We start from the raw sequence: 27,495 nt of genomic DNA on the forward strand, positions 1-27,495 counted from the left end.
TTTATTTCAGGTGCTTTGATGACTGAGGAAGAGCTTACAGCAATGTCTCCTACAGCTGCTGCAGTTGCTAAAATCATCAAACCTGGAATGAAGTTAACAGAAGTAAGAATTCATGTTTTCCTCCAAATGGTTTTCAACACTGGTGCTTCTGTTTTATCCTTTCAACCCCTCCAGTTGGTCAGTTCTAGGCTTTTTAATTAATATGAACACACAATAGAATGAGAAGTTATCAATTTGCGTGATCGTGTGCTTGTACAATTTGCAACAGTTCAACATGTTGGAAAAAGTGGTGGTTATGGTGACACATTCATAATGTACACAAATATATAAAGTACACATATATGTCTATTTTTCCAACAATTTTGCCAAAAGTCATTCTTGAGGCTTTCCTGGCATTGACGGTAACTTCCTGCTGTATTCAGTTTAATGATTATCTCGGTCTTCTGTTTGCATGGAACCTTCCTTAAGGTGTGGCGTGTGTTCTGTGATTTTTGTTTTTTTCCTCATTTTGTTCATTGATTCCGCCTTCTCCGAGAAATCTTCAGTTCCTCAGCCCAGGTCCACCTCTGCAGCAGATTCAGTTGTACTGGTGAACTTTGTGGTGACCGAAGACCATGTACTTCTCTTTAGTAATCCTGAATACTACTAAATGTATTGCTTGACACTGCGCTCTTTCCCTACAACTTCTCCATATTTATCAGTATACACAAAGATTTGAATTGTAGGATCACTTTCCTCCAGCTTCAATATTTACCTTTGCTGGTACGTACTGCTCCATCTCCATCTTGCATGGTTTGCAGGGCTGCAAATAATGTATTCTGATGCCTACTCGCAATGTTAGCTGCAGCTGTCCAGGTTCACCATGCCCTGAGTTGCCTTTTGCATAAGTAAGGAACTGGAGGGTTTAATTGTGAATCAACCATGGATTCATGTCTTGTACAAAAGGGACTTTGGATATCCTGATGACCAGTTATATTAAATGCTAACCAACTGCACTAAATGGAGCGCTACAAACTTCTGTTTGTTTAGTTTCTTGACTTGCATGTTTTGTTAGCCAGCATCAATATTTTCAACATAAACATTGCTTTCATCCACATTTAGAAGGTGGTGTTAATGAAATGAGCAAGCCTTCGGCACTGACACTCCTCTCCGCATCCCATGTGTTACCTAGTGGGTCCTCCCATCCTTGAACCTAGTCCTACAGATAACTTTTTGAAACCTAACCATTGACCATGTCTCATTAGCTCTACAATGCATATGTAGAAACGCAAGACGAGTTGCTGATTGAGAAGCTGGAAAATAAGAGGATTAACAAGTATCTGGATGAAATTGTGAAGGAAGTGGAGGCCAAAGCACCCATCCTGAAACGCCAGCGTGAAGAGTACGAACGCATGCAGAAATCAGTGGCTAATTTATCTGCCAAACTTGAGCAAGCAATGCAGGTTTGTATTGACTGGTGCTTCTGCCAACCATACAGCTTCTGGTATTATGCAATTTTCTATTAGACTGCAGCCTCAGGGTTGATAGGTTCTCATTGTGAGTGATGTGCCTTCATAATCTAGTTGAGGTGGTTATACTGGAAGTAGCATATGCTGCTGGCTGAAATGTTCTTCTCCATACAGCTCTTTGGCTGCGCTTACACTTGAAGTGCTTCACACCCTTTGCATTTGCTTATCTACATGTTTGACCTTTGGGTAGTGACGTTAGGTGCTAGAGGACATGCTGTTGATCTAGACACTCTTTGAAGATCATATTTTGCATGTAATTATTGGTTTCATATCGTTCTCAATTGAAATGGGCTTTTAATAGACTACAGGTTTCCGTTTTGGCTTAAAAGCATAGTGACTCGCAAAGCACTTTATTCTGCATGTGCTTCTCAACCAACAATCCTTGATTTCTGCTAATTATGCAGATCTGTGTTGCAGATGTGGAGACCTCTATGTAAATAAGGTATTTTTGTGTTCCCTTCCATAGTCCTTTATTTTGTGTATTTAGTGCTTGCTTTGCTCAAGGTTTGCGGTACAGGGAAGACCTGGCCTGGCAGTTCAAGCCGGACTGTTCCCATGAGGCACAAGGTCAAGACTGATTTGAATATTGTTAGTTCTGAACTGGGGTGGCCAAGTGAGCTAAAGAACGATGATGGATTCAAACCAGATCTGTGACTGGGGGTGAGTGTCTGAAACGTTTCAGCTCTCCGTCCATCTCCTTATGTTTGCTTTGCTAAAAGTCTCAGCATTTTTTGCAGCCCATCACTAGTTTGTAGGGTGGCTCATTCCTTGATCTAAGACACTCGGCATAACTCATTTCAATAATTAAAAGGGTGTGGCTTTGCTTCCTCCATGATTCTCAGTAAACGTTTATGACACACCTTAGGTTGTCTAAAGATTGTCTGAAATTGAGACCTAAAAGTCATGAAAGACTTCTCTGCATTTTAGTATTTGACAACCTGGAGCCTTTTCATATAGGTATTCATTAATCCACACCATTTTAAGCACAGTACCGTCTGCGCTATTATATTGTTTATGTAATATAAATTGCCTGGGACTTATAATTACAGGACATATTGTCCCTACACAGAGTAGCTCTTGGATGCCTTTGTTTCGATTTTGATTTGTTCTAAGAGGTCGGATATATGCACTACACCTCCTAGATTCAACCCCCTCAGAACCATAGTATTCTGTCCCTCTTTGTAAAAGAATGCACAGTTTTATTATGTTTTTTGATGTTGTCTCTGTTGGCCTCAGGAAATCCACAGACTACAAGATGACACAGATAAAGCCAATAAACGCGCCTCTGTATCTGAGCGGGAGAATCAAAGGCTGGAATCACAAATTAAAGATTTATCCAAACAGGTAAGTAAGAATGATAAGTTGGAGTAGTTAAAGAGTAAATTCTTGTTCAGGGGTTCCATTTCAATGTAAACTCTCAATCTTGGAGCCTATGGGGGAGAGGGGGGTTCTGAAAGTTGACTTCAATGCCTTTATTAAAAGCAGCATGGTGTTGCAAACCCGGGGTGTTGCAAGTATAACGTTTTTAAAAATAGGGCAAACGTCTCTTGTTAGTGTTGCTGACCTTGTCTGTTGTAATGTTTATACTATCCTCTTGTGTCTATGCTAAAATCTTGGAGCTATTGGCCTCAATTGCAGTGCTTACATTGTTCACGCTTCCTGGAATGTGAAGGTTGTATCAAACTGTGATGTTGTAGTAAAAACAGTATGGTTCTCATGGATATGATCAATCTTGAATGCTTGTTTGACCAGGTTACCTGTACAAAGTGATTGAGAGCATATCACTGGTCACACAGCCATTTATTCTTTAATAGTTTCAGAGCTGTTCTTTCTCTTTAAATATGTGCATCTTGGGTGATTTCTCTCGCCAGTGGCTCACTTCATCTCTGATTCCATTTCAGATTAGAGTGCTCCTCATGGAGCTGGAAGAAGCCAGGGGTAATCACGTGCTCCGGGATGAGGAAGTCACCTCCACTGACATCAGCAGTTCTTCAGAAGTAATAACCCAGCATCTGGTAACATACCGAAATATAGAAGAGCTGCAGCAGCAGAACCAACGCCTTCTGGTGGCTTTGCGGGAGCTGGGAGAGGAGAAAGAAAAGGAGGAACAGGAGACCACAGCATCCAAGTAAGGGTTTACCAACCTTTCGTCTACATTGCATAATGTCTAAATGACCGCTAGGTTTTGCACGTTATGTTAACTAGTTTTATAGTGCTATGGTGCAACTATTAGAATAATTGGAAAAATGGCACTGTTAATAGGCTTGTCTGAAGAGCCAGGCCTTTAGATTTTTCCTGAAGTACTTGAGGTCCTGTTGTAATCTTAAAAATGTCTGTAAGGAGTTCCAGATTGTGGGTTCGAGTACTGAAAAACTAAGTCTACCCGTACCTTTTTACCTTAATCTAGATATTGTTGATAGATTAAATGAAGAGCGAAGCTCCTATGCAGGAGAGTACTTAGTTAATTTAACGAAGAATTGGAGGCCGTCACCCGAATGAACCTTAAGCAAGGCAGCAAAATGTAACTGATTCTCTGTTCAGTGGAAGTCTCTTAGAGTGACAGAGTTCCTTGGCAGTTTGTAGATCAGTGTGGCTATTTGATTCCGGATGATTTGTAGTCTATAGGGCAGAGTTTTAGGGAGGCCAATGTATATTAAATTTGCATAATCCAATCTGGATAAGACTAAGGCCATTATTGTTTTCAAAGCATCCTGTGTGAGAAACATGCCAACCTTCCTGATCTTTGTCAGTATGAAGATACAAGAAGAAATTGCTGCATCAATTGAGGGTTTCATGAATAAGTTAACATCTGCAACGATTCCTAAATATCAGGCGTGTTTCTTAGTTTAGGAGATGACTTCTTTCTGTGTGATTGCTCCCCCCCACAAATGTTTTTGGGACTGATGCTGCTGGTTTTTCGACTTTAATGCACTGGGTCCATGCTGTCCAGGCCCCGGTGCATGGGCTTTTACTCCCCAAGTACCTGCACAATTGACTAATACCCAATTGGCGCATTTAACTTGCCTATACGTCCCTACTATACCCAGGGCGCCTCACAGGGGAAGAAGGATTTTGTCATGTTGGTTGTCGGGAAAGTGTAAAGCGAGAAGGCTTGCCTCGTGGGAGCTATTGCCTCATTGGCCAATGAGTCCTCCTCTTCCACAAATGCGAAGACTGTTTAAAAGTGGTGCTCAAGACTCAGTCCTCGGATCACTGCTGGACCGAAAGAGGGCAGAAAGATGCAGGGATGTGAAATTCCAATCACCGACAACTAGGACACATTGTTTCTGTTCAAAGACAACAAGTTTTCATGTTTATTTTGTTCTTAGTACACGTAGGCCCACCCCTGTTGCAGTACAAACCCTTTGGCTGCCAGTTCACAGTACCACATCATGGATCTGTGAAAGAGCATGGTCTATAGTTAAGATTAGTATCCATATGTCCATGCTGTTAGAACTTGTATTTATGGTTCATTAATGTAAAGCGCATATTATTAGGGTGATGGCTGTAAGGAAGTGCTACGAACTAGATTTGCATATTGACAGTGGTTCTAGTATAGGACGTGTGGGAAAGTGCTTTTATTTTCCACATGCTCACCCCCACTTTTTGCCACTGGTACTGATGTTTTTCGACAGATGTCCACTGGGTCCCTGCTAACCAGGACCTAGTGCTCTTTCCCTAAAACAAGGTAAAATGGTCTAATTAGAACTCAATTGGCACACACTTTGACACACCTGTAACTCCCTAGTAAGTGGTACCCATGGTACCTAGGGCATGGGTACCAAAGAGGGTCCCTAAGGGCTGCAGAAGTATTATGCCACCCCCATACAAATGACTGTGTCATTGTGCAAATCATAAGTTAAAATGCGACATGACATGCTAACTGTGGGCCATACCAGTCACCTCATGCATTGTAGGTACGTCACCCCTACAGCGGGCTTTGTAGCCCTAAGGCAGGGAGAATTATATTACATGTGAGGGCATATCTGCATGAGCAGGTATGCCTCTGTGCTGTCTAGGCCAATTACTAGATAGTACAAGTGAATAGAGATAGCCATCATAAGTAATGTACAGGGCACTGGTCATTACGAGTTCCCCAGTTACATGATGACTTTACTGAAAACTTATGCTGTTTGCTATCAAACACCTTGTCTTAATAAATCTGTACTGATGTCAGTAGAAGATTTATTATGACTTTCAACCAGAGGTCACCTTAGAGGTGCCCCCTGAAAGCCTACTAGTCCTCTAGTGTGCTGGATGAGTGGTACTGAGTCGTCTGCCACCCAAGACTAGTTTTTGACCCCCTGGAGGAGAGCACCCCTTCTCTCTGAGGCCCAAAACAATGACTGCTCCGGGACGTGTTTACCTCCTCCAACGGGATGGCTAGTGATTTAGCATACCAAGGCCAGAGGCTTCAAAGTCCCTGCCGCCTTTGAAATGTGACCCTGGCTAACCCTAGACTTGGGAGATGCCACCACCTGAGGCTTATTTGATGGTGTGGTATCCTAAATGGTGTTTATTGGGATGAAAGTCCTGTATGTGGTATTGCAAAGCTGAGTCGCCCTGCTCTTGTATGTTTTGGGGACAAACGTGTATGTTCGAGGCATATGAGCTGCAGATCACACACTATGCATAGATCGCCATCTGGTGTTGGGCCCGGATGTTTGTACTTGTTTTTGTCTTGGAAAAGTCTTTGGAAGTCACGAGATAGGTGACTCCTCCTTTGGATGATGGAGCCGATGCCCATGCGCACTATCTTCAGATAGTTTTTTTTCCGCCATCGGGCTCGGATGTGTTTATCGCGCTCCCGTTCGGTGCCGTTACCGATCCAACTTTCGACGCGCAATCCTCACCCTTTCTCCGGTGTTTTCGCTCGCGATCCCTAGTTGTCCCGCATCTCTTCAATTTCGAAGTCCTCGATTCCAGTCGTCGACTAAGGCCTTCGGGCCTACTTGGGCCATTCGATTTGGCTCATGCAAAGGACTCCTTTTAAGAAGTGTCCTCGATGTGGGTCGAAGTTTCCCCCCCCCCCCCCCCCCCCCCCACACAGATCTTCATGAGGTGTGTAACCTCTGCCTTTCACCAGAGCACGAGGCCAAAGACTGTCCAGCTTGTTCCTCTTTCCGCTCCAAGAAAACCATTCGGGATTATCTAGCTCGAAGAACAATGGCTCGCTCGTCTGCATCCATTCCCGATGGCATCTTCTAGGAGAGCGTCTATGTGCCAGAACAGGTCGAAGAAGGCCCCGTCAGTGCCTTGAAGCAGATGACTCCGACCTCAAAGACCTCACTCCTGGTCAGCGGGTCGTAAGTAGTGAAGTCGACCCCAGACCCCCTACCCCCATACCAAAAATGGCTTCGGTAACACCTTCATCTTCGGGCACAGGTGCACACCAAGACAATACTTTTCATGCCCCGCCTTTGGGCCCGGCAAAGAAGTCCACAACTAAGCCTTCAGGCCACTCTGGATCGAGTCAGCCTGCCCTCTGTGCCCAAACTCAAGCCCCGGCACCGAAAAAGAAACCTTCCTCCACCTTAGTGCCGACCACTGCCTCCACATCCACGCTCTCGGCACCCAAACCTACTGGCATCGATCCCTCGACTCTGAAAAAGTCGTCGGAACCGAGCAAAGACACTACCGAAGAGTTCACATTCTCAACCTTCGGAACCGAGAAAACCATTGGAACCGAAAAAACAAACGGTTCCGCAAACTCCTGCATACAATAAAAAATGTAACTCTTCAAAGCCTAAGGAGCACAAGTCCACTCCAGAATCAGTGCCACGCAAGCCTTCGGAACCGAAAAAAATCTGCGCCGTAACACCAACCTCCAACAGAAGAGCTTTTTAAACCGGATCCCACCCACAAAACTCTTCTAAAAGACCCAAAGGCATGTCAACTGACACTCAGTTCTAAAAAGAGACCACTGGACACGCCTCCACAGGCTCAACCGCCTAAGAGACATTGTAACATCGCCTCTCAGAGTCCCTTCTCCACTTCCTCCACCACCTCCCCCACCACACCACTGTCCTACACCATCTCCTCCACCAAGGGACGATGATGACACCTCTGACACTGGGGAGGGGCTAGACGATTAACCACTAGGGGAATCCTAGTCCACCTTATACCCCAGACCCCTGGGACGATTGCAACACACCAGATGTCCCTAACGTACCACAAGATGATATCTACCACTCTAGACCTTCCCCTCCAGAGGATACCATAGGTTTCACCCAGCTCGTTCACAGAGCTGCACAATACCACAGGGTTACCTTACATACAGACCCTGTGGAAGAGGATTTGTTAATGGACACTTTTGACACTTCACTAAAGTCCATCTCCGTTCTCCCTATGTTAAAAGGGGTCATCAAACATGCACCTGAGGTGTTCAAAGATCCTGTTAGGGCTAGGGTTATAAACCCCAGGATAGTGAAAACATATAAAGCTGCCCCAGCAGACCCCACATACATTAAGGGCCAAATACCCTTGGACTCCTTAGTGGTCTCCAATGCCAGAAAAAGGGCTAACTCGCAAATGTCAGGGGCCGCTCCACCCCCGGACAAGGAGTCCAAACTCTTGGATGCCTCTGGTAAACATACCGCGTCACAAGCAGCTAATATATGGCACATCGCCTCAAGCTTTGTTAGCCAGATACAATAGGGCACACCACGATGAGCTAGAGTCCCTATTGCAACACCTCCCTGACGAATACAGGAGGGTAAGCTCATCACAAACCCCTCCATTCGTTGCGCTCTAGATGTGGCAGACATCACCTCCCGAGCCATCAACACAAGTGTCCTTCTGCGTAGGCATGCATGGCTACGCATTTCAGGTTTTAAACCGGAGATACAGACTTCCTTTCTTAACCAGCCATTTGACCAGGAGCATCTATTTGGGCCTGCCGTGGATTCATCTCTCAAAGATGAAAAATGACACCGACGCGGCTAAATCGATGGGAGCCTTACAATCACAAGCTCCCAGACGGTCATTTCGTTGGCCCTCTTACAAGGGCACCTCCAGAGGCTACTCCTCTAACAATCCCTCCACGTCCTATAAAACTCTCACCCACACCACATTCACCAGAGGTTATCAAAGAAGAGGCTACAGAGGCAATAATAACAAAGGTAGAGGCAAGACCAACGATACCCGCTCTGCCTCCACCCCTACCCAATGACTTCGTTCCGCTCTCCCAAACCATTCCACTCCGGTCGGGGGAAGACTGCTACATTTCCTACCTGTCTGGAACTACATCACCACAGACAGGTGGGTGAGACAAATCATTCAATCGGGTTACTGTATAGAACTCACTTCTACCCCCGCCCCCCGCCCCCCCCCCCCCCCCCCCCCCCCCCAACATACCACCCAGACAGAGCCCAATGTCACTGGAACATTTTATTGCTGCGAAAGCAGGAGGTAATCTCCCTCCTACACAAACATGCAATAGAACCAGTTCTGTAGTAGGGGATCTCTGTGCATAGTCATAATCTATGAATAGTCCCGCCCATGTGCGGGGACCCCGGAGCAATCAAAATATCTCTTAAGCTGTCCTGCATTTGCAAACCTGCAAAGACACTTAAGATACAGACAAAATAATACAGCCTAATAACAACATGGCTGCACTGGCCAGCACTTCCTCTGAAGTGAACACAAAAGCCAAAATAAAGTTTAAATGTCATTTTTATTCACATCTGACATGTTCCTTTATTGTATCACACTCCCTTCACCAAAATCCCTTTAAACAATAGAGAGGAAGGGGTGGACAGACAAGCCCTATAGGCTGTCATTATGTGTCTGCTAAAAGGATACCGTGCCTTTAAGGAACTCTCCAGAGACCCCCGGTATCCCAGGATGCACAGCCAAAGCAAGTTACTTTCAGTTCTTTTTTCCGGCTCCTGCTAGCAGGACCCTGGAGCTTGAGCTCTACCCTTTTGGGTGGATATTTTGGATAAAAATTGTTTTTTTTGATAAAGAAGTTTGTTCATTCGACGTCTAGAGCCTTTCTCTGCTGCATCCTGCAATTTGGTGCAGTTTGGCCCACTCTTAGCATGGCTTTATTTGATAAATGCCCTGAGTGTGGGAGGAAAATGGCCAAGACGGACCCACATGATGTCTGTATTCTCTGCTTATCTTCACATGTCCCTGCTACATGTGACGTCTGCAAGACTTTCTCCAAGAGGACCCTGAGAGACAGAGAGAGGATTCGCCTTCAGGGACAGGAGAAGCAGAGAACAGGTGGGACTTCGGGGCATGGAGGATCTCATTCCCCTTCCTCTGCCCATGCTTCAGCCACTGGAGGGATCTCCGGGCAGACAAAGGAGCAGAAACGACACCTACCGGCTGGTAGATCGCGTTCGACGCCAAAGGCGACGACGTCGACGGCGAGAGGTAAAGCACCGGTGTGTTCGCCGTCGATCCAGGGCTCTGGATCCCGGCGTTCTCGACGTTCGACGTCGAGAGAGGGGCCGGCGAGACCTAGGACTAGGTCGCCGTCGAAGATTCCACAGTAGACGTCGACACACCATCGACGTCGTACCGAGCCCCACAGACAGCGCAGCTCGCCGTCGAGGCAAACCCGCTCGTCTCCTTCGCCGTCAGCTCATGGATCGACGCCGAGACACCGGCGACTGCCGTCGAGGCGAAGGAGATCGCCGTCGAGGCGAAGGAGATCGCCATCGAGGCACAGATCGCCGTCGAGGGGACGCCGTTCGACGTCGAGGGGACGCCGTTTGCGGTCAACGGCGAGGATAAGCCGTACGAGGTCGACGCTGAGCTCGACGTCTAGGACATCGGGTAACACTTCTTCGGTGATTACGATCTCCAGTCGTGGATCTAGGAGAAGAGGGCGCTCCCCCCTCGTTTACTTCAACACCGGATAGACCCGCTAAGAAGAGAAGGGTGGACGGAAGTCCGGACAGTGCTAGTCCGGGTTCTCCTGCAAGGAGTGATGGAATTCCGCAGCCTCTCCCTCAGCCGCTGCCTCAGAAGCCTCCTCCTCCTCCTCCGCCTCCTCCTCCTCCTCCGCCTCCTCCTCCTCCTCCTCCTCCTCCGCCTCCTCCTCCTCCGCCTCCGCCTCCGCCTCCTCCTCCTCCTCCTCCTCCTCCTCCTCCTCCTAAGTGACCTACGCCGCCACCGCCGGTGCCTCAGCTCCCGCCGTCTCCTCGGCTACCGGTGATTCCTAAGGCCCCACGCAGACTGAGATCACGCTCTCGATCTCGCCGGAGGTCACGGAGCTGACACAGATCGTCCACTCACAAGGCATGGCTGACGGAGATATAGATCTCGTTCCAGAGGCACGAGGTATACGGACTCTTCGGGCAATGGACGGCTTTCCCCCTCGTTGTCGGAAACGCCGCCTACTAGAATCTCGCCGGTGGATGATATTGCCACTTTCCAGGATGTACTGATGAGGGGGGCGGCGAAATTGGGAATCTCAGTGGCAGTGCCGGTTCCCACTACCTCTGTGATATTTGAGACCTTGCACAAGGCTCACCTGTCACGCCCCCTCCTTCCTTTGGTTCCAAGCTTGGAGGAACCAGCCATGGAGGTCTTCTTGACACCGGCCGTGGTGAAGTCTGCGCCCTCACGGTTGCAGAAAAAGTACAGGGCCCCTGATTCGGACCCGGCGTTCCTCAGGGTGGACCCTCCCCCGGACTCTGTCATTGTGGTTGCGGCTCGGAAACAACACTCCACGACGCCCTCTTCCACGGCTCCTCCGGATAAGGAGAGTCGCAAGATTGACTCCTTGGGGAGGAGAATGTGCTCTACGTCGGCCACGACTATGAAGGCTGCTAGCGCCTCCGCTCTGCTGGGTCGCTATGACCGATCGCTTTGGGACTCCCTGCAACAGTTTGCTGCCTCCCTACCTAGGGATAAACGGGAGGACTTCCAGGAGGTGTTGAATGAGGGCATGATGGTCTCCAACCAGATCATCAGTGCAGCGGGGGATGTATCGTTGCTGGCGGCCCATGGGTACTGTCATGGAGTACACATGAGTACACATGAGGAGAATTTCCTGGCTGAGGCTTACCTCTCTAAAGCCTGAAGCGCAGCAAAAGATTGCTAACTTGCCTTTCTCTGGCACGACGTTTTTCGGGTCTCATGCGGATGACGAAATGGCCCGCATGAAGGCCGAAGCAGAAACCCTGAAGGCCGTGGGGTTGGAAAAACCCAAGGAACAGAAGAGGTCATTCCGTTCCTATGGCAGGCGTTATTCTAAACAACACGGCCAAGGGCGTCAGTCTGGTCAATAACAACACCAACACCAGCAACAACAACAGTTCCCGAGGCAGTCCTTTCAAAAGCGCCAGAGGGGCAGAGGCCAGCATCAATCATCGTCAGGGAACAAAGGCCCGGCCGGGTCGAAGCCCTGAAAGGTCACTTCCCCCTCATCCGTTACCCGCTCCGGTGGGGGGGGGGGGGGGGGGGGGAAGTATTCAATACTACCTGGCAGAGTGGAGAACAATAACTCAGGACAAGTGGGTGCTGAATATTGTTTGCAATGGGTACAGTCTTCGTTTCACAAGCCCGCCTTCCACCAGTGCGCTCTCCCTACATGGTGCGAGAGCTCCAGGGGGAGGCGGACATTCTGTTAAAGAAGAAGGAGATAGAGACTGTTCCTTTGAGGCAAAAAGGAAAAGGTCTTTACTCAAGGTTCTTTCTCGTCCGAAAAAAGGACAAGAACGAGTTCAGGCCTATTCTGGATCTGCGTCAAGCAAACAAGTGGATCCGCAGAGAAAAGTTCCGTATGTTGTCCCTGCATCAGATTTACCCTCAGTTGCATCGAGGAGACTGGCTGTGCGCCATAGATCTGCAGGACGCTTACTTTCATGTGCCGATCGCACAAGCATCGCAAGTTCCTGAGGTTTCTGGTAGGCAACAACCATTACCAGTATACAGTACTCCAGTTTGGTCTGAAGTCTGCACCAAGGACGTTCTCAAAGTGCATGGCAGTGGTGGCAGCACACTTGCGGAAGAACAAAGTGTTTGTGTATCCATACCTGGACGATTGGCTGATCAAAGCTTCCACGTACCGGGAAGCCCAGTGTCATTTCAACAGGACAGCTGCCTTGATTCATCGCCTGGGACTGCACATCAACATGTCGAAGTCAGTGCCGATCCCGGTGCAGTGTCTCCAGTACTTGGGGGCCTCAGTCAATACTTTGAACGCAAGCGTGTGTCCTTCGGAGGAGAGACGCTTATCTATCCGTTGGAAGGCCCTGCACCTCCTCTCAGCCCACTCTCCTACAGTGAGGACGGTGTCCTCTTTACTGGGGTCGATGGCTTCCTGCATCTTTCTCACCCCCAATGCACGTCTGCATATGAGGCCTCTGCAGGAATGTCTGGAGGATCAATGGGACCAGAGGTGGGGGCGTTGGGAGGACACGATTCATCTGTCCCAACACGCTCTACAGTCTCTGAAATGGTGGTGCTCCTCAGAGAATGTCTGCAAGGGGACTCCCTTTCACAAGGATATTCCGGTCCAGACCATAGTGACCGATGCGTCTCTCCAGGGCTGGGGAGCGCATTCGGGCCCTCTTCAGATTCAGGGGATATGGTCACAGACGGAGATGACTTACCACATCAACTTTTTGGAACTCAGAGCAGTACACTTGGCCCTGAAGGCGTTCCATCCCTCCTTCAAGACGGAACTCCCTGCTAGTTCAGACGGACAATACTACTACCATGTATTACCTCAACAAACAGGGGGGCTCCCGTTCACGCACGCTGTCTCGGGAGGCACAGACGATATGGAATTGGCTGGTGGCCAGGAACCTAACGATCACGGCAACCCATCTGCCGGGAGTGCAGAATGCCCAAGCCGATGCGCTCAGCAGGCTCGTTCAAGAAAATCACGAGCTAAACGACGACGTGCTAAGAGACGTCTTCGCAGAGTGGGGCACTCCGGATATCGATCTGTTCGCTACGGCAGAAAACAGCAAATGCCGCGACTTCGCGTCCAGGTACTACCAACCAGGGACACTGGGGAATGCCCTATGGATCAGCTGGTCCAACAGCTTTCTCTACGCCTTTCCACCCATTCCCCTGATTCCGGCGGTGCTGATCAAGCTGTCGCAATCCAGAGCCAGGATGATCCTGATTGCTCCGGAATGGCCGAGGCAATGGTGGTTCACCGACCTTCTTCACCGGTCTGTTCTGCCTCACCGGCGACTGCCGTGTCGGCCGGACCTTCTCACGAAATTCGGAGGACAGATGGTTCACCCCAATCTCTCGTCCTTGAGTTTGGCAGCATGGCTCCTGAGCTAGTACAGTATGGACACTTGAACCTACCTCAGGACTGTATGGAGATCTTGAAAGAAGCGAAGAGGCCGTCTACGAGGACTTCTTACGCCTATAAGTGGAAGAGATTCTGCTTATGGTGCACGGCAAGGGACATTGACCCTACCTCCTGTAAAGATGTTATTTTGCCTTATCTGCTGCAGTTAGCTCAATCTGAGCTTAATTTTCAGTCTATTAAAGTTCATCTCGCATCTTTGACTGCGTATAGAAAGGGCCCTTCCCAAACCTCATTTTTTCAAATCCCTGTGATTAAAGATTTTTTGGAGGGTTTGTGTAAGGTGTTTCCCCCTGTTAGACGACCTTCTCCACCATGGGAATTGAACGTGGTGTTGCCCAGATTAATGAGGGAGCCTTTTGAGCCTATTCATAAGGCTTCTCTGCAGCATTTATCCTGGAAGGCTGCCTTCCTTGTGGCCATTACATCGGCCAGGAGAGTAAGTGAGATTCAGGCTCTGTGTTGTCAAGAGCCGTATACTGTATTCCATGCTTCTAAAGTGGTAATGTGTACTCATCCTAAGTTTTTGCCTAAAGTGATATCTGATTTCCATGTAAATCAAATGATAACTTTGCCTACATTTTTTCAGCATCCCTCCTCTCCGGCGGAGAGGTCTCTGCATTCGCTAGATGTGCGTAGAGTGTTGAAATTCTATCTAGATAAGACAAAAGACATCCGCAGGTCGGATCAACTGTTTGTAAATTACGGTTCAGTAAGAACTGGTCTAGCTACCTCAAAACAGTCCATCTCCAGATGGATTGTGTCCTCTATTCAGCTCTGTTATCAGAAAGCTAATAAGACGTTGGGGGGTAAGCCTACAGCGCATTCGACTAGGGGCAAAGCAGCGACTACAGCTTTGCTTAGGAATGTTCCAATTGCTGACATTTGTAAGGCTGCCACCTGGAAGTCGGTCCATACGTTTACAAAGCATTACTGCCTGGACTCTGATGCTAGGGCAGATGCGCAGGTTGGACAGGCTTCGCTGAGGAATTTGTTTGCACAGTGATTTGTTGGTGTTCGGTTTTTTACTCCACCGCTGTTTGTTGGTTGGGATGGGCTTGCCATTTTATTAATAGATTATGACTATGCACAGAGATCCCCCTACTACAGAAGGAGTAGTTTCTTACCTGTAACTCCAGTTCTGTAGTAGGGGTATCCCTGTTGTAGTCATAAGCGACCCTCCCTCCTCCCCGGTGGAGTAACCTGACAGTCTCAGGCCTGTTATACACCTTCAAAAAGAACTGAAAGTAACTTGCTTTGGCTGTGCATCCTGGGATACCGGGGGTCTCTGGAGAGTTCCTTAAAGACACGGTATCCTTTTAGCAGACACATAATGACAGCCTACCCCTTGTCTGTCCACCCCTTCCTCTCTATTGTTTAAAGGGATTTTGGTGAAGGGAGTGTGATACAATAAAGGAACATGTCAGATGTGAATAAAAATGACATTTAAACTTTATTTTGGCTTTTGTGTTCACTTCAGATGAAGTGCTGGCCAGTGCAGCCATGTTGTTATTAGGCTGTATTATTTTGTCTGTCTCTTAAGTGTCTTTGCAGGTTTGCAAATGCAGGACAGCTTAAGAGATATTTTGATTGCTCCGGGGTCCCCGCACATGGGCGGGACTATTCATAGATTATGACTATAACAGAGATACCCCTACTACAGAACTGGAGTTACAGGTAAGAAACTACTCCTTCCCCTGCAACAGCAAAACACAGGAGTTTACTCCCTGTACTTCCTCATTCTGAAGAAGTACGGCTCCCTAAGACCTATCCTAGACCTCAGACCCCTGAACCTGTACATACACTCAGACCATTTTCACATGGTCACGCTTCAATAGGTCCTTCCTCTTTTCTCACAAGGCGATTTCCTTGCCGCTCTAGATCTCAAGGACGCCTACTTTCATATTCCCATTCACACCTTTCACAGGAAATATCTCAGGTTTGTAGTGGACGGTCAGCACTACCAATTCAAGGTCCTCCCATTCGGAGTCACCACAGCACCCAGAGTTTTCACCAAGTGTCTGGCGGTAGTTGCGGCTCACCTAAGAAGACCGCACATCCATGTCTTCCCATACTTAGATGACCGGCTCATAAAAGCAAACTCATACCATCAGTGTGTACATCACACTCATGCCACAATCCAACTGCTCCACGACTTGGGATTTACAGTAAACCACGCAAAGTCTCACCTACAACCGTCCCACATACAACAGTACCTCGGAACCACAATAAACACCTCAAAAGCACTTGCATATCCCAGCCCTGCCAGGATAGCAAGCATACAAAGCATATCGAAATTTCATCCGCAACACTCTTCCAGCTCGAGTGTTCATGCATTTGATTGGGATAATGGTTCTAGCATAATCATAGTACCACACGCAGGACTCCAGATGTGTCCCCTGCAGGAATGTCTCAAACGTCAGTGGAACCAGGCTCAAGGTCAGCGGACAGATCTGGTGTTGGTGGACAGTCGCACACACCTCTCTGCAGTGGTGGAGCACCAAAAACCTTTCCAAAGAGCGACCGTTCATCGAGGCGGTTCCATAGATTGTGCTAACAGCAGACGCATCGCTTTCCGGCTGGGGAGCTCATCTGTTACATCACACCATGCAGGGCAGGTGGACGCCTCAAAAAAAACGACTCCACATCAATCACCTGGAGTTGCTAGCCATCTTCCTAGCCCTGAAGGCATTCCAGAAACCAATATCCTGCAAAGCTGGCCTAGTCCGCACCGACAACTTGACAGCCATGTCCTACATACAGAAACAAGGCGGGACACACTCCCTACAGCTCTCTCAACTAGTGCAAAGCATATGGAGATGGGCTATTCCTCAGAACATTTTTCTAACATGGAAAGTCGCTTTCCTAGTGACCATTACTTCACTTAGAAGAGTCAGTGAGCTACAGGCACTCACCATTCAAGAACCTTTTTCACAACTCCATCATAACAAAGTGGTTCTCAAAACCAATCCAAAATTCCTCCTAAAGTTTATTTCTCCCTTCCACCTCAACCAGTCTGTGGAGTTGCCAGTTTTCTTCTCGCAACCACAAACAGTCACAGAAAGAGCTCTTCACACTCCAGATGTAAAAAGAGCACTGCTTTATTACATTGAAAGAACAAAACCTTTTCGCAAGACAAAACAACTTTTTGTGTCCTGCTCATCACCACATAAAGGCAACCCCATATCAAAATCTGGGATAGCTAGGTGGATTGTCAAATGCATACAGATTTGCCATCACAAAGCAAAACGTACATTATCAGTTCCCCCTAAAGCCCACTCTACCCGAAAGATAGGGGCTTCAATGGCATTTTTAGGAAACATTCCCTTAGATGACCTCTGCAAAGCAGCTACATGGTCTACACCGCACACATTCACAAAGCGCTATTGTGTGGATGTGCAAACAAAACAGCAAGCTAGTGTGGGCCAGGTTGTACTCAAGACATTATCTCAAACTACTGCAGCAGATACTGGTGGTTGCCGCTAGGGATGGGTACTGCTATACAACCTAGGCAGTGTGTGTGATCTGCAGCTCATATGCCTCAAACAGAAAATGCTACTTACCAGTATGCATCTCCTCTTGGCATGTAGAGCTGCAGATCCACACACGCCCACCCACCTCCCCGGCTACCTTGATCTGTTCCAGTACTATCTTATTTAGATACAGCATACATGGGCATCATATCTGTTTCTCACAAAACTCCATCATTTCCCTGCTGGCGAAAAATTAATGTGAAGATGGAGCCAATGCCCATGTGCACTATCCTCCAAAGGAGGAGTCGCCAATCTTGTGATGTCCAAAGGCTTTTCCAAGACAAAAACAAGTGCAAACATCCGGGCCCAACACCAGATGGCGATCTATGCATAGTGTGTGGATCTACAGCTCTACATGCCAAGAACAGATGCATACTGGTAAGCAGTATTTTCCTTTCCTTACTATTCCCTCCCCTAATGATCTTGAATCTAAAATTTAATTGTGCTCTTATTCCACCCAAAACACTTGAAAATCCATTGGTGATGTTGAACGTGTGTCCCTCTGTATTGAAGACACTCAAACACTACTCCCTGAAGTTTGTGGAGGCCATCTTGAGACTGAACTACATTTTAGATTGTTTTTTCCAGCTCCCTTATTCTGCATTTTGGTTTGCTGTCTATCCCCAAAACTCTCTGGAATTTGAGCGAGCTGATTTCAAGGCAGAATATTTAACTTAAAACTCTATTCTCCATTTTTGCTCAACCTTTCAATTAACATTTTTTCATATGTTTCATAATCTTTTGCTTTGAAAATTTGCTAGTTGTATAGTAATGATGAATGTTGGCTAATGTACAAAAACATTAGGCCGAGTGGTGTAAATTAAACTTTTGTACACTGGATATTGGTATTGCGATCTGTAGAAAGAAGTGGGTTGACATTGGATAGTGGGTTATTAAAGGCAAGTACTTTGTATTGGTGGAAGTTGTGCCCCTGGACTGCGATAAAGGGAACTTAAGGGTTGCATACCTGTGTGAATGAGAGCTTTGGCATGAATAGGGTTAAAGTTGTGGTAGGGCTTGGTGATTGAGGATATGCATAGTAGGTAAGGGACACTCAATTAAAGATGGTGGTGGAAGAAAATTGTGTGTATTGGCCGGTTAGGTCATGGATTAAAAACATGTAGCTGGGGAAAACTTGTTAAATATGTTATTGAAGCAGTAGGGGTAATGGTGGTTCTTGATGGTTCTCCATATCCATATCGTTTCATGTTTTTCTTGATTAGAGTTACTGAGCTTCAGACTGAGCTTGAAAAAGCCCTAAGTGAATTGCAGCAGCTCCGTGATGCCCGAAGTCATCAAATGCAGCTTGTGGAGTCTATTGTCCGCCAGCGTGATATGTACCGTATCTTGTTAGCGCAGACCACAGGCCTTCCTATTCCAACTCAAGGTGAGTCTTCCATCTTGTTTAGTGTTTGTGTGGAATATAGGCTGACTAATGCAGATCTGATGATATTGCATTTCCGTTTGTGTGCATTCTTGGGTGGCTTTTGTGTGTCTATATGTACTCTTGATAGGTACTGTATCCACGTCCAGAGCTGAGTAATGTGACTGAAGGACCGCTCCAATAGAACAGTGTCGCACCTGCTTCAGTCCAACAGCAATTGTCTGTAAATGAAACTCCTGTAACCACCCAAGAATGCCTCTTCATATTCTCTTCAACTCTACTGCATACACACTCATTCCAATCTCGTTCCACAAGCACTCCTGCGGTTCATGTCGTTCCCAGCCTTGCCTTCCCTGCCTCCTTCTTTCCGCTGCCCCTTGATTATTATAGGGGAGAGTATAATGCTTATACCTATAAAAGTCTTTCACAGTTTGCAAACAATACCTCGTAATAATGAATCCGTGAATGGATATTTGGGTCCCTCACCTGGTAGTGCTGAAGTACTCTAGCAGTCAATGAATTGCACTGGTACTGGGCGCTTAAGCTGGAGAGTAATGGCATACAGCTTGCCTTTACCCAAACACACAAAACGTACTTATCAGTGGTCAATAGAGAAGATGTAAACAATGAACAACAAATACCATCTGCTTCCCTGTACATTGAGAAGTGGGTATACGACTGCAGGCTCTTATTCTGATATATACCAATACCAAAAGGGATGATGGATGAAGTGTTGGTGCAAATCAAGCACTCACCCCCAGTCAACTGATCTGGGTTTAATCCATCCTCATTATTTAGCTCACTCCACCAACCCAGTTCCGACATGGCCATATGCAAATCAGTCTGACCCTGTGCCTCATGGGAACAGTCCAGTCCGAACTGCCAAGCCATGTCTTCCCTGGACTGGAAACCACCATCCTGGGACCGGTTTCGGGTTCATAACCCTCATCAGCCAGGCTATCTTGAATCCAGTGGCAAAGTGAGCACGGAACCCACGTCTAGGCATACACTGCCAACTTAGGGCGAACAAAGTGATACCAAAGGGGATGATGGATTTAGGCCCAGATCTCTGTACTGGGGTGAATGTATGACATTGTTCTGTGTTCTGTCCATCTACTGTTGTTTTTGCACTTCTTGATAGTTTGGCCTGTTACCCATAGGTGGTAAATATGAATGCAGTGGTGTCTGTCTCTAGGCTTGAGGCAATCTGCAGTGTAAACGGTGCCAGAAAGGAATGTGCATTTAAGAGGTTGGAAGTGTAAAGATTATGGTATAGCAGCCCTCCGGCTTGGATTCTGGTAATTACATCGAGCCATATACAATGATTGAATCAGCAATTGCAACCTGGATTAAGCCTTCAACCACCCCCCTCCTCCCCCCCCCCCCCTCCCCCCCCCCAACCCAAATATCTAAATTTTATGGTAGCACTCTGGCAGTCTCTTGGCAAGGAGTTTGAGTAAACAGTGCGAGATGTGTGTTCTCATCTGACAAGTGAAACAAACATGAGCCAGGCACCATTTTTGTTTGTACTAACATGACACCTACTCTTCTTCCCAAAGAGGTCTGGAAAGAGCATGCAGAGCAACACCCGGATGGACACCAGAGCTCCTTTGGGTCAATAAGATGACGAAGACCTAAATGTAGTTTCCTCTTGAGTTTATCAGGTGCTGGAGAAGACCAAAGCTTGTGTGCGATTGGAGTCACTAACTTTGGCAAAATAAGAGGTGTTATGGAGACCTCGCCTACTGGCCCACACTAGCAAGTTTCTTTGACATTCTGTTGCTCCTTCTCTTTACTGCTGGCCATCGCAGCATGGGGTCTGCTGATGGCTGAACTTCTCTGTTTTACCCAGCATGGGCATATGAGAGCCGTAGGTGCTATAGTGGGAACAAGAGTTGTGGCTATCACCCACCTCTGCCCCTTCAACCTTACTAAAATGTCCATTATTGTTTAAAAGGCCTTGTGCTGCTCCCTCATTATTCCCGATTTTATAAATGTTCAACAGTCTCATTGTTTGAACTTTAGGTGTACCACAAGTTGACCCACACTCAGGCATTCTCTACCATCTTTTTTTGTGCTGCAGAGCTTATTCTATTCTTTTCCCGCCACGATCTGCAAAATGCGCACACCCACCATAAAATCCTATTGCAGGCGTTCACAACTATCCTCCTCCTGCCAACGTGACTTTCTGTGATGGAAAAGAAAACCTCGGTCACTACTTGTCAATATAGAACTTCATCGTTGCTTGTGTAAATATCACTCTGATGCTGGATATAATTTACTTCCAAAAAATCATACTGCACAAGACTGTTGCTAACCTTTAAATGCCTATATTTTCTTTCAGAGGAAATAACTCTGTTGTCAACTCCAAAACGTTCTCCGGGTGGAGCCAAGGTTGCATCGACTCCAACACCTGTGCCGGTGGTAGAGTCCACTGGTGCAGCGGAAGCTAGGGCTGCACTTAAACAGGTATGTGGCTTCTAGTTAGTAAAGTACTCTCTGCCTCTTGCTTGACGTGAGCCTGATCACCCTTTTTTCTTTTTTATATTTTAACTTCCCTGTAAAACCTCAAGCTACGTGAAGTCTTTGACAGTTACAAAAAGGAAAAAGCAGAGAATGACAAAATGCAAAATGAGCAGCACGAAAAGCTGCAGGAACAAGTCACAGAATTGCGATCACAGAACACCAAAATATCCACCCAACTTGAATTTGCTTCAAAACGGTAATGACTCGTTCTCATTTTTTTTCTCCAATATTTTTGCTACTATGAGGCTATATTAAGATAAAGTAAAAATACAACTGCAATGGATGTGGTTGAGAGGATGCGAGTGAAACTTTTACAGGCTATGAAACACTTGCAGTAATGTTAAGGAAATCCTGGGAGTAGTGAATTCAGGATCAATAAAGTTGTCTTAAGTGTTAATTGGAAGAAATGCAAACCACGAAAGAAGGGTTCGTTTTAGCATGTTGAAAAGGAAAAAATCAACTTCGACTTCAAGCAATTAAAATTATCAAGCCACTGAGTCACTTTGCTGCAATTCCTGAGCTTCCATCACTGTAATCCATATTTGTTAACAGTTTGACTGTTTTTAAATGATTTTGCCCACAATATTTCATCCAGTTAGCTTTTTACTCTCTTGTATTGACCAAATCCCATTCTTAGAAATGACCTGTTTTAATCTGTGACTTTGACCGGCTGCTTGGCGAAATGTTAGTTGGAAAAGTGTGCACTTAGGGCCAGATGTAGGTGGCCAAATAGCGAGCACTATTGCTGGAAGTTGCAGAATTTCAGCATTGGTGCTCGCTGTTTGGCAGGGAGCAATGTAGGTAAGTTGAAACCTACTAGCAAAAAAAGGAATTGCAAAATTGCGATTCATTATTTTGCTCTTGCATTTAAGGAATCGCAAGTTGCGATTCCTTAAATGCAATGTAAGTAGCACAAAAGAAAGTGCACTTGAGCCTTAAGGAATCGCTAATTACCTCCAACTTCAAGTTGGTGGTAATTAGCGATTTTCTTTAAAAAAACCACTTTTTTTTTGTTTGTTTTTTGTTAGTGCCGTGTGGCACACATTCATGCCCTTAGGGCACACATGCACATTTCAGGGGTGCAACAGGGTGTCCTTTTGGAACCCTGGCACCCTTGAAATTGCTCCTGCTATTTGCGAGTGCCTCTTGGTGACTCGCAAATTGCGGGAGCAATTCCTATTCATTCCTATGGGCCGCTTGACCCATAGAAATGAATGGGAAGGTATTCCTCAATTCCGTATAGCAATTTGCGATTTACAATTAAGGAATCTTAAGGAATCGCAAAAAATATTGAGATTCCTACCTACATGGTATTTTGCGATTCCTTAATAGAGATTCCCTAAAAATCACTATTAAAGAATCGCAAACCTGCATTTACCTATATCTGGCCCGTACTGTTGTACTTTAGTCTTAAATTGTTTAACAGTAAAGGCTATTTGAATGACGCTGCTCGTTTCTGTCATTTTCAGTTTCAGACATTTGATTTTGATGAGACAAAGTAATATTGTGGAGAAAAATCAAGAAACACCTTCATTTTTACAAAAAACAAAGCCCCCCCCCCGATAAACTTATCGAATATAGGTCGTTGACACGGACTGGAAATGTTTACTACTAATGGTAGCAGATATGAAAGATCTAAACACAGTAGGTGCCACAAGAGTTAGTTGCATTCCTGTGCCCCTGCACAATTCATTCTGGTTTTCCTTCCAGTATTTAACATTGGTTGAACAGCACCACTATGCAAAAACGTGATATACTGGCCACAGCCTGTCAGTCACCACTCTTGTCTCATTGACGGGCTGTATGGACTGCCAACATGCGATGTGGGAGGAGTCACACGATCACGTATTAGTGAACGGAACCACCAGACGCAGCCATGTAATGGGGGACACCATTACTCGATGACATCTGGTAAACTTGTTTTCAAAGCAGTGTGTGTAGAGCTTTGCCGCAAATGAGAACTTTCACAATGTTGCCAAGTGGTAGCATACTTTTTCCTAGACCAATGTAACGCTGGTTAAGACAATCATGCACAGGCAGTCTCTTTCTTCATGCAACTGAGACGTGACACTGGTGCCATGCAACCCACGCAGCCTCTCCTGTTTGTATGGCATGATCAGAGAGCCCGGGCAAGCAGAGTACAGACACCCACGCCACAAGTGTAGTGTGAAATAGACAGAGCCCATACCAGACTGCACGCAGGTGAGGCGCCCACGCGTCCGGTCCCACGAGTCCGGTTGTCCTGCACCTCTGCTGGAAAGCGGAGAGCAAAATGTTGCAGAAACCAAAGGCACACAAACGCACCGAGAGCACACAGCAAGCAAAACCCAGGAATGAGCTGCCACTCCCACCTCCAAGAGCTGCCTGTGAACGGGGTGATTCACAACATAAACTATCCGCAGAAATGCCTGGAGTACAAACGGCTGCCGGTTACCTCTGCCCGAGACAGGTGGGTGACTAAGACAGCGCCGCTTCACAGCGCTGGCCTGGACCAGCGCTGCTGCTGGCGGCATCCCCGCACGCCCCATTCATGCCCGATCCAGAACCCTCTGCTGTATAATGGATGCATTCCCGGAGGAAAATCAGCAATGGCTGCGCAAAAGCGAAAGGAAACCAGTGGTGCGTGCGCACCACAGAGGAGCTGGGGGAGGGAGCGCGGGAGTGAGGCGAACGCGCACTGCTGCGCGTGCTGGCCACCGACGGTAATGGGCGTTGGAAAGGCGGGACATGCGCCCGCCTTTGCCCAATCGCGTGCTTTAAAAAAACAAAAAAAAACACGCTAAAGCCAATGGGGGGGGCCGTGAAAGCATGCTCACATGCACGAGCCTGTGAGCAGCAATCAGAACCCCCCCTTACAAGAGGTCTCGTGCTGCACGAGCATGGGCTGCGCACTGCAAGGCTAGGCGCGAGGCCTAAAAAGGGCAACTGCCAAGGCAATACTTTCCGATTCTAGTTCAAATAAGTAATTGGTTATATAAGGAATATGCTACTTACCAGTATGCATCTGTTCTTGGCATGTAGAGCTGCAGATCTACACACTATGCATAGATCGCCATCTGGTGTTGGGTCCGGATGTTTGCACTTGTTTTTGTCCTGGAAAGTCTTTGGAAGTCACAAGGTATGTGACTCCTCCTTAGGATCATAGTGCGCATGGGCATCGGCTCCATCCTCAGTTTTTGTGTTTTGCCAGCAGGTAAATGATGGAGCTTTGTAAGAAACAGGAAGATGCCCTTGTATACAGTATCTAAATAAGATAATACTGGAACAGATAAAGGAAACCGGGGAGGCGGGGTGGGTGTGTGTAGATCTGCAGCTCTACATGCCAAGAACAGATGCATACTGGTAAGTAGCATATTCCGTTCGAGGCATATGGGCTGCAGATTACACACTATGCATAGATTGTATAGCAGTCCCAGTCCTTAGCGGCGGCCAACAGCTGTTGCAGTAGTCTGAAATAGGGTTTTGAGTACAGCTTGGCCCACACTGGCTTGTTGTTTCGATTGCACATCTACACAAAAGTGTTTTGTGAAGTTAAATTGCGCCTTGCTTTGTGGTAGCAAATTTGTATGCATTTAACAATCCATCTGGCTATCCCGGACTTGGATATGGGATTGCCTTTGTGTGGTGGTGAGAGAGAAACTAGAAGTTGTTTGGTTTTGCGAAAAGGTTGTTCTTTCAATGTAATAGAGCAATGCTCTTTTAATATCTAAAGTATGAAGAGCTCTTTCTGCGACTGCGTGTGGTTGCGAGAAGAAAATGGGCAACTCCATAGATTAAGCTGGAAGGGGGAAAATGACTTTAGGGAGGAATTTAGGATTAGTGCGGAGAACCACCTTATTGTGATGCATTTGTAAGAATGTTTCCTGAATAGTTAGGGCTAGTAGCTCACTAACTCTTCTTGGAGACGTTATGGCCACTAGGAAAGCAACCTTACATGTTAAGAATTGTAGCTCACATTTATGTAGAGCTTCAAAAGGAGCTCCCCTTAGTCGTGTGAGAACGATATTTAAATTCCACACAGGTGAGGGTGGAACTCTGGGAGGAATTATCCTTTTGAGTCCTTCCATAAAGGCTTTGATGGCGGGTACTCTAGTGATAAATGTTGTATATTTTGTAGATATGCTGCTATAGCAGCAAGGTGTAGCCGAATAGACATATAGGCTAAGTTGCACCTTTGTAGGTGTAGTAGGTAGATTATGATGATTGATGGTATTGTTATGGCAATATATCCCAAATCGTTTCCACTTGGCTGCATAACAGGCTCTAGTGGTAGGGCGTCTAGCCTCCTTAATGACGTTCATACAGTCAGGAAGAAGGTTAAGGTAACCGAATTCTAAGATTTCAGGAGCCAGATCACAAGGCTGAGCTGGGTCCGGGTGTCTGATCTCTCCACGGTTCTGGGTTAAGAGGCGTGGTGAGAGGTGTAATCTTTGGTGCGGGACTACTGACAGTTCCAGCAGTGTGGTGTACCACGGTTGTCTGGCCCAAGTTGGAGCAACTAGAATGCGAGTCAGTGAGTGTTGCTGTAGTTTGCGCACCACTAGTGGTATGAGTGGGAGAGGCGGAAAGGCGTACGCAAATCTGCGTGACCAGTTCATCCATATCGCATTGCTTTTGGACAATGGGTGTGGGTATCTGGCGGCGAAGTTTGGGCATTTGGCGTTTTTGTGGGTGGCGAAGAGGTCTATCTGTGGTTGCCCCCACATTTGAAAGAATGGTTGAAGAACTTGTGGATGGAGTTCCCACTCGTGGATCTGTTGTGTTTGACCACTTAACATATCTGCTATGGTGTTTTGGACTCCTGGGACGTGTTGGGCTAGGAGAAATATGTTCTGAGGTATAGCCCACTTCCATATGTTTTGTGCTAGCTGGGAGAGCTGCAGAAAGTGTGTCCCTCCTTGTTTTTGGATGTAGTACATGGCTGTCGTGTTTTTCGTGCGGACTAAGACCGCCTTGCCCGATATTTGTTTTTTAAATGCTTTTAAGGCTAGGAATATGGCTAGTAATTCCAGGTAATTGATGTGGAATAACTTCTGTTGAGGTGCATGGTGTGATGTAATAGGTGAGTTCCCCAGCCGGAGAGCGATGCGTCCGCTGTCATGACAATCTGAGGAACTGGCTTTAGGAATGGTCGCCCTTTGGAAAGGTTTTTGGTGTTCCACCACTGCAGAGAGCGATGAGTGCGGCCATCCACCATCACCAGATTTGTTAGCTGACCTTGAGCCTGGTTCCATTGGCGTGCTAAGCACTCTTGTATGGGACGCATCTGGAGTCTTGCGTGAGGCACCATGAATATGCAAGAGGCCATCATCCCTATGAGCTGCATGAACACTTGAGCTGGGAGGGAGGGATGCGGCTGAAACTTGGGTAGGAGAGCAAGAATGCTTGCTATCCTTGCTGGACTAGGATAGGCTAACGCTTTTGAGGCATTTATTGTGGCGCCGAGGTACTGTTGTGTGTGAGAGGGTTGCAGATGAGACTTGGTGTGGTTTACTATGAACGAACCCCAGGTCGTGGAGTAATTGGATAGTCGCGTGAGTGTGATGAACACACTGGTTGTACGAGCTGGCTTTTATGAGCCAGTCGTTGAGGTATGGGAAGACGTGAATGTGTTCTCCTCTTAGATGGGCTGTGACTACTGCTAGGCACTTTGTGAATACCTGTGCTGCTGTTGTGACTCCAAAAGGGAGTACTTTGAATTGATAGTGCTGCCCGTCCACTACAAACCTGAGATTTTCTGTGAGCAGCGTGTATGGGAATATGGAAATAGGCGTCCTTGAGATCTAAGGTGGCCAGAAAGTCGCCCTGTGAAAGTAGAGGGAGGACTTGCTGAAGTGTGACCATGTGGAAGTGGTCTGATTGTATGTACAGGTTTAGTGGCCTGAGGTCTAGAATAGGTCTCAGAGAGCCATCCTTCTTTGGTATGAGAAAATACAGGGAGTAAACTCCTGTGTTTTGTTGGTGCAGGGCAACTAGTTCTATTGCACTTTGTAGTAAGGAAATTACCTCTTGTTTGAGGAGTGACAAATGTTCTGCTGACATTGGACACTGTTTGGGTGGAATGTTTGGGGGAGTAGAGGCAAGTTTGAGACAGTAACCTGATTGCACTATTTGTGGCACCCACCAGTCTGCGGTGATGTTGGTCCAGACAGGAAGGAACTGCTGTAGTCTTCCCCTGACAGGAGTGGAATGGTCCGGGGGAAGTGGAGGGAAGTCATTGGGCAGGGGTTGAGGCAGAGCAGGTGTTAGTCTTGC

The 27,495-nt window shown here is 46.9% G+C and overlaps 1 protein-coding gene across 8 annotated transcripts in view; it reads left to right on the forward strand.

Moving 5' to 3' along the window:
• Positions 1-27,495, forward strand: part of TPR (translocated promoter region, nuclear basket protein) — a 645,150-nt gene that overhangs the window by 94,755 nt on the left and 522,900 nt on the right. For all 8 annotated transcript variants that reach the window (XM_085601673.1, XM_085601674.1, XM_085601677.1 and 5 more), the window contains exons 11-17: positions 11-102; positions 1,245-1,442; positions 2,745-2,852; positions 3,410-3,636; positions 18,554-18,717; positions 21,059-21,183; positions 21,288-21,436. In XM_085601673.1, the coding sequence (XP_085457799.1) occupies positions 11-102; positions 1,245-1,442; positions 2,745-2,852; positions 3,410-3,636; positions 18,554-18,717; positions 21,059-21,183; positions 21,288-21,436 (1,063 nt within the window). The remainder of the gene's footprint in view (positions 1-10; positions 103-1,244; positions 1,443-2,744; positions 2,853-3,409; positions 3,637-18,553; positions 18,718-21,058; positions 21,184-21,287; positions 21,437-27,495) is intronic.

Source organism: Triturus cristatus, chromosome 4_2, assembly GCF_964204655.1.
Source record: "Triturus cristatus chromosome 4_2, aTriCri1.1, whole genome shotgun sequence".
Taxonomy (NCBI): domain Eukaryota; kingdom Metazoa; phylum Chordata; class Amphibia; order Caudata; family Salamandridae; genus Triturus; species Triturus cristatus.